At 37.9% G+C, this 12,693-nt stretch overlaps 1 protein-coding gene across 8 annotated transcripts in view; it reads right to left on the minus strand.

Annotated features, from left to right (window-relative positions):
- BCAR3 (BCAR3 adaptor protein, NSP family member) overlaps positions 1-12,693 on the minus strand; it is an 88,103-nt gene that overhangs the window by 31,474 nt on the left and 43,936 nt on the right. For all 8 annotated transcript variants that reach the window (XM_035333893.1, XM_035333891.1, XM_035333889.1 and 5 more), the window contains exon 3: positions 7,633-7,672. In XM_035333893.1, the coding sequence (XP_035189784.1) occupies positions 7,633-7,672 (40 nt within the window). The remainder of the gene's footprint in view (positions 1-7,632; positions 7,673-12,693) is intronic.

Here is a 12,693-nt window from a genome sequence, read left to right on the forward strand (position 1 = left end):
CCCCCTTGTGGTTTATGTATTTATATATGTTTAAAAATCAACTTAAGTCGGATGCCACTATGAAAGAGTTAAATATAAACATCTTCATGTGCCAATCAGCCTTGAAAAGGACCCAATCGCACCAACAACTACCATCTTCAAAGCACAGTTCCTGTGGAACAATACTGAAAACCCAAAATGAAAAGTGTCCTGCACAAAGGACACAGCTCAGTAACGGTTAAGAACAGAACACTGAAGATGGTAGACTGCAGTCAGGTCTCTCTTCTGTTCTGCAGAGTTCAAATATCTAACATGAAAAGGATTAAATTTTATCTGAACTCATACCTTTTATATATGTACACACCTATTAACATAGGTATATGAAAGACTACTGTAAGCTGTAAGAATTCCAGCAGATGCTAACACACAGCAAAACACCTTTTTCTTCTTGTGTCAATAGACACAAGTGTTTGTACAGAAATTGAAAATGGAAAGAAAACTAAACCCGCTTTACAACTAGATCTAGTTTTATGTATTCTCCACTCAAATCTTCAAACACTTTTTATCATGCACGGGGTTGCTCTCACCAAGAATATTTAAAATGTACACTGCAGTTGAGGTAGGAGAAATTAGGCACGGTGAAAGAATGATTCAGCACCTTTCTTTCTTCCCCACGGGAAGCACTTCTGTGGGAAATGGCATGCTCTTTCTTAGTAAATAAGGTAATACAGTGCCTACTGCAGTGTAAAGAATTGGGTATGGGATTACACAGGAAAGTGCTCTTTTTTTTTCCAGAAATGATCCATCCCTTCAACAACCACGATATCTGACAGAGGTATACTCCATTTGCAATGAAAATTAATCACAACTCAAGAAGAACTAGACAATGTCTTAAAAGTAAAAAAAAAACACCAAATTTCCCCCCTTTCTTTGAAATGTAAATAACCTTCATCACCTACTGCTATTTCTTTTCACTGACACTATCATTTTGACTTGGGGATAACATAGCGATCTGTAACTGTCGGCATTTGAAGGCATTAATATTTTAGAGAAAAAAGTTTTTTTCAATTAAATCCAAGTTTCAGAAGATCTCGAGAGACAAAATAAAATTATTTATAATATGAAAGCTAGGCTTTTCTCTGCACCTCAAAATTTCTGGCCAACCTGTCAGATTCAGGTTTTTCCAGTTGACATTTCTCATCTGTGAACATGGCTCAATAATAGTCATTGATATAACAAAGATACTGAAAAGATCAACTAGGTGTCTACTGGCACCAGAAAAAATAGTGCAGTGCAATTTTATAGACAGTTTTCTACTCAAAGCTTATTGCAATATCAGTGCATTCAGTAGCTTGCAGTGACTCCAGAACAGACATAAGAGTTAACGAGTGATAATATTCAAGCACTAGAATACAGACATCAGCAGGGCCAAATTTATAATGAGAGGCTAAATGTAAGGTTAATCTTTAGCATGCAATGAGAGAATGCATGCTGCAAAAAGACATATCAATATTTTAGATTTACCAAAGCACACTAGGCACTACAAAAGCTGTTCCACATGCAAAATATCCTAAATTCTATTTCAGCATCAGGGAAAGGGAATCCAAGAGCCACTGCTAAAAGACTTCACAATAAAGGCCAGAATAATTAGAAAGCCACTATCCACTTGACTAAACTCATAAGGATTATCATTCACAATGAAAAAATAAAATAAAATCCCTGCTCTCAGTATGCTAAAACAAACAAAAACACCACCACCGCAACAAAACTCAGATCTTGAGAGCTAATCAGGTCATTCAAGAATTGGGGGTTGGGAAAGAACAACAAGCCCCAGACATTAACAGTCTAACTTGGGAATCACCCTACTGGGGAAATATGAACTAGGACAGCAGACTGAGAGGAGCATTGTCTTGCACAGCTGGAGGATCACCATTCCTGCATATTTCCTGGAAACACAATCTTAAATTGTATTCAGCACTTTGTACCCAGAAGACTACAGACTTGCTGCCTCAGCCATCTTTTCAGACAGTAGCCTGTTGGGTCAAACAAATCTCAACATTGGAAAGCATTGAAGCTTGGGTGTAATTATGGATAACTGCTCTATCAAATGAAACAACTTTTCATTAACTTCAAATAAATGGGAGCAAGATTCTCATAATGATTTTAGGGCAATTAACTATGTAAGAGCTGCTGAATTTCAATTACATATACAACTCCTAAAGTCTTCTTTGAAATTTTTCTGGGCTGCTGAACAGATTAGAACATCTGCTATAACAATGTTAGTGACATCCTCATAAAGAATTTCTCAAAAACTTCTATGATTTTCCACCATCTATGCTTCCTCTTAATCTTTCTTCCTCATTCTTTGCCTCTGTAGAAAAAAAAAGAAGTGGAGTTTGTATTACTATGAAAGTTATAATAAATTATGAAAATTTTGTTTTTTAGTAGCCATGTCGATTAAAATACAGGTACAGTGTTTTTTTTCCAGCAGAGGGCAGCATATAACTATCAGTTAAGTCAGCAAGCCTCAAAAATTAAGGATTTTTTTCACTGTGAGTAAAATTTATGTGTTTAACATTAGATTAGATCTAACAGTACCTTAACTTTCTGAATTACACAATTTATTTATAAGAGGTAACTGCAGTGGAGTGATGTTTGTGAAGCATAAGCTCCTACTAAGAAGAGAAACACAGAAAAATGTAAATGTAAAACATCACTGAGTCCAATGCCAAGGTCAAGCCAATGATCTTCAGGTTGGATACCAATCCCGTAGTGACAAAGCAACATGTAAAGTCAAACTTAACTGCATGGGCATACTCCATTTCTCCTTGCTGAAATACTCACCTGATACTTCTGCCTTCTGTGATGCTACTGACACTACTGCAGTTGCAAAAGGGGAAAAAAATAGAGTCAAAAAGAACATTTGGTTCCTTAGTGTTAGTCAATCTTCCAAGCTCAGATACTTAATGTCTAAAAGTCAGACAACACAGAAACCCAACAAACTTTCCATTCACAAGTCACAACTCGTATCTCAACAGACAAGTCTCTACAGGAAAGGGATACACAGCGGCTCATAAACAGGTATACACTGTACTTGGCAAGTTTTCCAGTGGGGGGATTTCTTTAATATATTTCCATGTCTAAAAAAGGCTTCTTGCAATGCAATCTCAAATGTGATCAGGAAGAACTCTTTCCCAGACTGCAAATACATGTTATGCTGTCAAGGATTTTTTTCTAAACCCTCCCAAATGTACATGTACACAAACAAACTTCCCTTTTGACAGTACTCCTCCCAAGTTATCTTCTTGGAACAGCCATTAGAATGATGAGGGTCAAATGCCCATGTGTGATTGACATCAACAATATGACGAATTTGTGCAATACAAACTGTGCGTCAATAAACCTCACCATGGGATCCAAGTTCCCTGCAGTTGAATTAAACCCACAAAGTACCGTCCTATCTTGCAAAGCTAGATATAACCAATACATTGAAATGTCACCATTTTACTGTTAGTTGCATTCACTAAAGCTGTCACAAATGGCAATATGATCTATGACAGCTTGCTTTATAAAAAAATCAAGGAGTAAAACTAGGGAAAAATGAACACTATGGTGCTGAGTAACATATCATTCAGTAGAACGTCACAAGGGAATGGCATTTTTCTGCAGCTGTAACTTCCTTAAACCGATGACAGTTAATTTTCAAATATGAATCTAAATGTAAACTTGCCTCATGACCATGCTCAGCAGACAATCAATCATAAATTCTGTAATTCTTCTTCTAATGGATTAAAATACATTTCCAAAATCTCAGGCCTTAATAATACTCTGATGACTATTTCTGTAATTATTAGCACTTTTCCATGGGAAATACTTAAAGATTTCCATAAAATGAAGAGAAAAATCTGTTTCTTTCTTTCTGCTGTGATACAGTTTTAATGACTATAGCGCAGACTTCCATCTAGAAGATCCTAAAGTATTTACAGCACATAGGATTGGGACAGAAAGCTATCTTCAGTTCACATGAATTTGATCAAAACAACTCTCAAGAAGTCCTCCAACACACTCAAAGCTGCCAGCACTTGATCCTTTCTCCCCTGCAGGAGACCATTCTGTGGATGCGTAGACTCACGGTGTGGGAGGAACCTGCTGAGACTACCAATGGATCTATTATTTGGCTCATAAACCTTGTAAAAATCTCACAGAATGTACAACGTGCTATTGTGTCCGTAAATCTCTTTCATGACTTAGTTAGCAGCCTGACTCAAAGCAGTCTGGCCTGTTTTTGCTTCTACCATAAAAGGGTTTTTGAAAGAGCCATTTAACTGTGACCATGGTTTCAGCAACGCTGTGAAGACAAAGGAAGGGTTGCAGTCATACAGACACTTCAGTACTCAGACTCCAGCAAATCAGTACATTTTTTTCCTTAGAACTTGCTTTTGCATAATTAGCTCTCTTTGTATACTGAATGAACTAATACATTCAAGATGCAGAAAACTGCCATTTGTGAGCTGTACTCTAGATTCAAGTATTTGAAACCACAGCACATCTATAGAGAGCAGCCTATAAAAGAACATCTTCAGAGGATTAATTTTATAATCATGCCTTTTCTATCTTGCATCTTGAACAGAATAGAGAAGGAAAAATAATTTATTTTGCCTTTCCTCCAGCCAGAGCATATCTAATGCAAGGAACTATTCATATTACTTCTTGTCACCAGATTCTAGCAAGGTAAAGGTTTGCATAAAGAGAAAATTGATACAACTGGCTTCTGAGTTTACCATCAGTCTCTTTGCCCTTTGTAGCAGTGTCTGCACGTAGTCACTACTGCAGTGATAAGCACTATGATATTCTTTCCACTGTGAAACAGAGCACATTGAATCAGAAGATAACCATGATATTTCTTGTACCTGAATTAATTCTGCCCATTCTATTTACAGTAGAATCAAATTCTGAAGAGATGTTGAACACCTCCAAGCAAGAGCACATTCTGAACAAGTATTGCCTTTCTTATGGGACCCACAACGTCAAGTAGCATGTTTGCATCACTACAGAAACAATGAGGATTTGCAGCTGTGAAGTTACTCTGCTTACCTCTTTTAAATTATTTTAATTTTTAAAACTGGCTGTCTTGCAGTTGAAGGGGACTAGGTATGCCTAGGCAAGCTCCCCAGTAAGGTCCAGTCCCAGAGCACCAAGGCACAAGCATGCTGATAAGGGTGATGACACTGACAAGTCCTGTGACAGTCCAGCGAGCCTCAGGCAAGACAGGTTAACAAGCCAGGTCCAAGGTCCAGCCAGGGCTTCCCACTCAGCACTCCATGAGGGAGGCTCAGGGCAGGCACACCTAAGATACACCTCAGGCAGGGCCCAGCATCCCCAGCCTGAGCTTAAATAGAGCCTCTGGTCACTGGATATGTGTGGAGACCCTACATGAAGCTGGTCAAGACACTTCAGCTGACACCTCACTGGTCAGCAGGTTATCCTGACTTCGCACTGCCATTATCTATTCAGGAGCTGAAAATTCTGTAAGCACAAATATATGAGTTACCACAGGGTAACTAAGAGAAGAAAATGAACACAAACTTGCTGAAACTTCAGCCAACAAGGAGTTCCAAGATCCAATTGTTCTGAATACAGGTACATCCTTTGCAGTCATAGTAAACTAATTAACAAAATACTTCTAGGAGTCCTTCTTACGGCATTACTGATCACCTTTGATTCCAGGAATGTATTATTAAACAGATTTGTTAGTAACCTGAAATCTCACAGCCAAAAAGATTCTGGGACAGGAATAGAACAGTTTTCTGGATCTTTTTTTGAAGTTGTAACTTAAGATTTCTTACCCAGAATTCCTATTTTAGTACCATTGAACTGTGGACCAAACCTAGCGTTCACTAAACCTAGAGATATAGAAAGGAAATACTTTGAAAGAGGAAGGAGAGAAGAAGGTGAGGGTATCCCTTGCCTTCTTGTACATGTCTTTTCCCCAGGCTTTCCTCCTGAACATCAAAGTTTTAATAACTAAGCTTAGCACCACAGCTATTGACAGAAGTCCAAGACAAACTTCTACTAGAAAAAACAAAAAGATCAGAAACCACATTTATAACATAGAAAACTTGCTGCAACAATACAAGACACACATATTGATGAATTGGCATGTGATAACTCTCCATTTTTCTTAGACACATTATTAAACTGTAACAACATTCTTTGTACAGAATAGCGTGAGGTGCACAGTAAATTAAATAGAGAAATTGACACGTTCACCACTTTCTTGCCTTTGGCATCCTCTCTTTTACCACACTCTTCAGACAGCTCTTGTCAGTCTCTGTCACAGAACACGACTTTACCATACCCCACATCAGGCTGCAACGGAGATTGGAGACTTTGCAACACTGAACTAACCAATGTGTAATGTGGAATTTCACCAGCAGTCCTCTGAGTCCTTTGGCAGCCCCTCTTCCATGGGCCTGCCAGTTCTGGTCTTCCTCTTCTCTCCCTCCAAACCTTAACTCCTTCCTTCGCCCCAGCCCTAGGCTGAAGGTCCAGCAGATGACCCCTTCCACCAGCAAATTAATTCTTGGCACTTTCCTTTGGCAGTCCCCTCCCAACACTGCCTTACTGTTTCTCCTAGTTTACTTGTTCCATCAACCTCAGCGCTAACCTGGGCACCCCTCCATTTTCCTCAACTATGAACACCCACACAGGGAATTCTAGCAGCAGAACCCAGCTGTCTTTGGAATATCCTATTCAATTTGTTGCTATTGGCTCTCTTTGTCACCTCAACTCTAACCTAAAGCAGAAATATACACATCTGAGAAATTCACATGTCCACGTGGAATAGTTACAGAAATACCCTCTAGTCAAGGATAATCTGTATTTCTCAGATCACAGACAATCTGAATCTTCTAAAGGACAGAGAAAAAAAAGCCAGAAATTAAATAATTCCATATTTGAGAGACGACTTGTAAATCAGATTTTTGTTTTCTAAGAAATACTATTCACTTAAATTAACCATGATAAAAGGTGCTAATTCAGTGGAAATTACAGACATGCAGCACTACAAGAGGCTCTCAGCATGGAATCACATCCCTAAGGTTTCTTCCAAAGTTTCTATATTGCCAAACCAGGACTGACTTTTGAATAAAATTTATGAATGCTCCAGAGTGTTTATGATTTACACTAACAAAATAGATACTTATATATTTTAAGCAGTCTTGTCTTGTACGAAAGGAAAACAGAATACACAATTTTGCCAGGATTCCACTTACTTTTTGGATCAGAAGTAAAATTCTTAACTGTAGTGTTAGTTAAATATACTGCTAAAACCATAAACCTGACATTTTAATAATTTTTGCAGATACGTTCCTTCCCAAGAAATGCATAAACAAGAATATAGATTCTTTTAAATTGTTAACAAAGATCAAAGTCACCATGTAACTGAAAAGAGGCCCCAATATCAAAATGCAGTCTACCCCTGAAACATGATGTCCACTGAAGCATGCAGAAAACAGTCTGACATTTATAATTAGTTTATCTGTAACAAAAGATAGACAGAAGCACTATTTAACTACAAAGAATTGGAAAGACTCTGGCAGTGCTAGTTAAATACCGAATGAAATATGTGGAGTGTAAGAACTGGTACCTTACCTTGACATACTCCAAAGCAGGATCCAGAATGTTCTGATCTCTGTAAGAAAATGGGGCAAGAGGAAGGAAGAAAAAAAGAAAAAAAAATGTGAGTTCAAATATTTCTCATCCTGAATAGATATTCACATGAGCAATAGGCTACTAGATCATGTTAAAATCCTTGTTAAAAAATGCCAGTGTATCTAGATGGCATATTTAAACTTCCAACTAATTTCTACAACACTGATTCCTCCTAGAAAATCAGTACTAGTAGAACTACTATTAATTAATTGGGGAAATAAAGATCATTATCCAGTTTTAAACAAAGGAAAAATAATCTTATGATTTAAAAAACAAAACAAAACAAAACAAAACACTCCAAAAGATAGCTGATAATAGTTATATGCCACCTAAAACATATCAAGTAAAGGAAGAAATCTCTTGCGCTTTCAAATTTATTTCTTTACTTGTATTGTTTTCCCATTTAAGTTACTTCTAACGATAGCACTGCTAACAGAAGAAAGCTTGTTATGTCAATCAAGTTTGCCACACAGACAACATAGGCCCTATAAATTTAGAAAGAGAACCCTGTTCAGTGAAAGTTATGATGCTATAATATTGGAAACTTACTAATAAGCTTCAGATACGTAGACATGGGTTACACTGGAATCAGCCAACTCAGAATACTGTCTCTAAATTTACTGCGTTACCTGGAATGTTATTGTGTATCACTTGAAGCTGTTATTGTTTTATACTCAGTTTTAAGTTTGGCTCCCTCACAGCTTTTAATGCAGAACATTAAAGAACAGAACTCTCCTGCTTCTCAGCCCTGCCTCTAAGCAGCCTTGCAATATGATGGTGCTCAGCTGTCCACGTTGGAGCATGGGTTGCAGTTTCACATTATCCCAGTATTTATCAATGGTCAAATTCCACTCCCAGTTTAGTTTCAGAAAAGTAACAACAATGCTGCCAAGCCCAGTGGAAACAGAATTTGGTCCATCTGAAACATTTTCCTAGACAATGTATAAAGAAGGGGCATTTTGGTAACCATATGCACAGAAAATATGTAAAAACATACAAGAGAAAACAGGAATGAAGTATAGAGCAAAAAGACAAAGGAAGCTGCTAACAATTAAAATGTTTTCTTTTACAACACTTTGCAATTTGGCTGGAAAAAAATGCCATTCTTAACCAGGTCAGCAGAGTCCATAAACTCTTCTCAAATGATCCGTGGAAAGTTGTGCAAATACTGAACACTTCTGAAAAACTTTGCAGTTTTGCTCATCAGTAGGCTATGGAATCTTTCAGAAAAAGGATCTAACAGCACTGTATATGCAACAGACTTCTAAAGAATGAACCTGAGCAATAACACTAACACCTAGTTGCTCACTTCAGCAGTGAGAATGTTTTATGCTCTGCATTACCAAAATCTACTCCTGCAGACTAGCCTTGCTATGGACTCTACTGTTCTCATTGCCAGATACAAGCAATGGATTTTTATGACAGATCAAGCCGAAGTAAAATAAATGAAAGAGGCAGAAACACTTTAAGACAAAACAGTCTATTTACTGCCACGTAAAACAGAAAACAAGAGTGAGAAACCTACATTTCTTTCACTGTACTCTATCACTTTCCACACAACAGAAGTGCCTTGAAAAATTTGGTCTTAGCAAATGGATGCTGTAGCATATTTCTTCACAAGTACTAGAACGCTTTATCTGGTAAGCTGTTATACAACAAAGTCTAGGAAACCCTGCAATTCACAACCAGCTCAGGTTTATATAATAGGATATTCATGCTGGAGCTTTCCTCACCTTTCTCCTAACAGATCTTCCCCTCTCTCTCCCACCTTACTTTGTGGTGTCTAAGTTTTCATCTTTGTGCAAATATTTTCAAGGAATAGTACATTTCTGCAATAACTAATAGTAAAGATTAATTACTACATTTTCCTATCATTCAATTCCACCATAATATGGCCACATTAAGCAGTTTGCCAAAATAACTAGGAAGTGATCACAAAACTACCTCCTGAATCTCAGTTCTCTGTTAGCAATGATAATGTGCTCCTTTATGCCATATGCTCCCAGCAAAGGCAATCTATAATGTCAAGACCCGTCAGAAAAAAGCGTCAGAACAAACGCCTTTTCCCTTTTTCTTGTAAGGCATCTCAGTAAGATGGGTGAAGCCACAGCCTCCCTTGTTACACCTGAAAACACCTCTCTCTCTTCTAGCTGATCTTGCAGGCACATAACCCTCTCCCTCCAAGGGGATGGAATTCAGATGTTACTGGGTGATATTTTTCCACTTCCCAACACACCTGACAGCCAAATGTGGGGGAAGAATTTTTAAAAATACCTTTTGAAGTTGTCAACACCAGTTGTCATCAGTTAAAAGGAAGGAAAAAATTCTTGTAAACTACTTCTGGTATGACAAACTAAATACTGCCATACTGCCTGCTTCAAAATACGCATTGATTAAAGACCATGAACAACTGAGCAAGAGAATCTGCTAAGGAAAATGTTTAAGTCTGAATAACTAGTCACTTAGAAATATATTTGATAGAATTATAATGTACTTGCAATTAATACTACAGCTGAAAAGAGTCCAGCCCCAACACAAATTATTCAGTCCAGTGGCCACAGAATAGCCAGGTTTTCAGTAACTCAAAAACATTCAGCCTTTCTTTTTTCTACACTCTGAGGTTTATTCAATAGTTCTCTAGCACTGCTTCAATAAAGAATCTTTACGCAGATATATCCTTTAATACTTAGTTGCTGATTCTAAGAAAACTCCCATCCTTCTACAATTGTACATGACCTCTCATCCTCATTGCTGCTGTGAAGAACCCTGCAACATACAGACCTGGATAGATTAAGCCATATTGACCATCTGTTTTCTCCAGGCCTTTGCCATCCTCACAGCCACACTTATAAAGTAACTGTGCTAACTTTAACAAAATTTAAGCGTAGACACAACAATATTATCAGAGATGCCCAAATCCTCCCCATCATTCAATGATAAGATAGCTATTCTTACATTTGTGAAAACTGCTGAATGGCCCTGAAGCAGCTCTGTGCTACTCCACACTTTTATAAATCTATTTGTGGGGAAAAACATTAGGATGCATTGCCAATACTTGATATGTGAAAGCACGTTTCTTCATTGTAAAGTGATCTTTGCTGGGAAGGTTTTCAAAAGCATCTCCTTTCTACTGTGTTGAAAAAGTGAGGCTGAACAGAACAATCTTCTCAACAGTGCCGAGGCTGATGCCTGACAAATCAGTGTGAAGACAATGCAGGCTCAAAGGGAGCCTGAGAAACTGAAAAAAGTACCAAGCTGTTGCATAGCTGCTTAGGTAGACAAAAATGCTATAGAGATCAAATGGGATCAAATGTCTCCTTCAATTTGTCTCTGAAATCTTTTCACCTATGTAGATTTAAACAACACACAACTACTTAAGTATGAAGGTGCAAGTTTAAACATGCTAAACATGCTGTGTTTAAGTATACATACTGCAGACTGATGTTATTTGTACTGTAAACTAGGGTAAAAGACCCAGTGATTTTATCCTTGAGCAGCTTCTGCTTCACACACACACTCCTACTACATTCCTAAAGCCATTCCACACTTCTGTCTACAGCTCCACAACACTATGGACATGACTCATTCAAACACCAGTGGAAACAAGTGCAAACTCCTATGACTAAATGCATAACGACCTGCAGTTCACACAAGAACAGGAGGGAATCTTCAGTAATTAAATCTGAGGAAAAGATAAAATACCATCTTATCTGGAATTAAATAAAATCTTCACTCATCCAGATTTGTTCAGAATGCCCCCTACAGAGCTAATGTTGTTACAGCCATTTGCTTTCACCATTTCCACTTGCTGCATCCCTCCACTTGCTGCATTTTACCTATCACAGCAAAAAATCTACTGCTTTCTATTTCAAAGTCACTCTCTACTTCTGAACCACATGCAGTACTGGTATCCACAAAAACCCAAACTAGGCACTTCTATTCTTTTATTTTCCTTAACACTGAGGAGTCCCAGAGCCAAAGCTTTGTTCTTTAGAGCTATTCTTAAACATTATTTTTCCAGGACTGTCACAATGTTGTGAAAGCACTGGCTGGGCAGCAGGACTATGGCTTATCCAAACAGTCACCGCTTCCATACACTTCTCTGTATATGTGCTGTAATCTGTTGATTTATACCTCCAGCTGGCAATTCCTTACAGTCAGTGCTTTAGTTACTGTAGTTGTTCAGGATCCAGTTATTCAGATTTATATATTTTTTTTCAATTTTAAATCACTTAATCTCATAAAATTGTCACACACTCAGTAGTATCACAGATTCTTCCAATTCATCTGAAATTCACGTAAATGTAAAAAAAAAAATATTCACAAAGCACAGTTGTCATGCGGCTGATGTGTCTTTCAGAAACACGTATTTGAACTGGAACATAGCAAAGTTAATCCCAAGAAGATGGTGGGAGGAAGAGCTCTCCTCCCTGTCTATTCCCTTACCCCAGGTTAAGAAGCTCACTGTATCAGACACCTCTCTATCCAGGATGTTGTGAGCAAGCATCAGTAATACATGAGATACTCCTGTTTGACATGGACATCCACTGGGTATATTCTTCTCAATTTCATTGATTTCCTCCACACTAACAGATGAGAAATTTGTAACCCTATATTACAATTAATTGGTCATCTCCCCTCCTCCTCATTAAAATAGATTGACAAGTGTGCCCTGCTGAGTTGCAACAAACTCAGCCCAGAACTCCAAAAACATGCAGCCTTGTCACTACATGGCAAACAAACTGTGGCTTCTACAATACTTTCAGAGGACAGCTTGTTTTGCTAACAAACACTTCTTGCTGGAAGGTAAAAGTACAGCTACAAATTGTAGTTTCAGCCAGTGCGCGACAGATTGATGGGTGCATGGCAGCAGACATACAGTTAGTAAAACTTTTCGTAAAGCAATGGTCCACCATAATTTTAAATATAAGCACAGCTGCCCTAGTACAACACTGACATGTTCTCTTCTCATTCATGTTTTGGAAAATAATGTCTCTAAAA

The sequence above is a fragment of the Oxyura jamaicensis genome, chromosome 8 (genome assembly GCF_011077185.1).
Source record: "Oxyura jamaicensis isolate SHBP4307 breed ruddy duck chromosome 8, BPBGC_Ojam_1.0, whole genome shotgun sequence".
NCBI classification, from domain to species: domain Eukaryota; kingdom Metazoa; phylum Chordata; class Aves; order Anseriformes; family Anatidae; genus Oxyura; species Oxyura jamaicensis.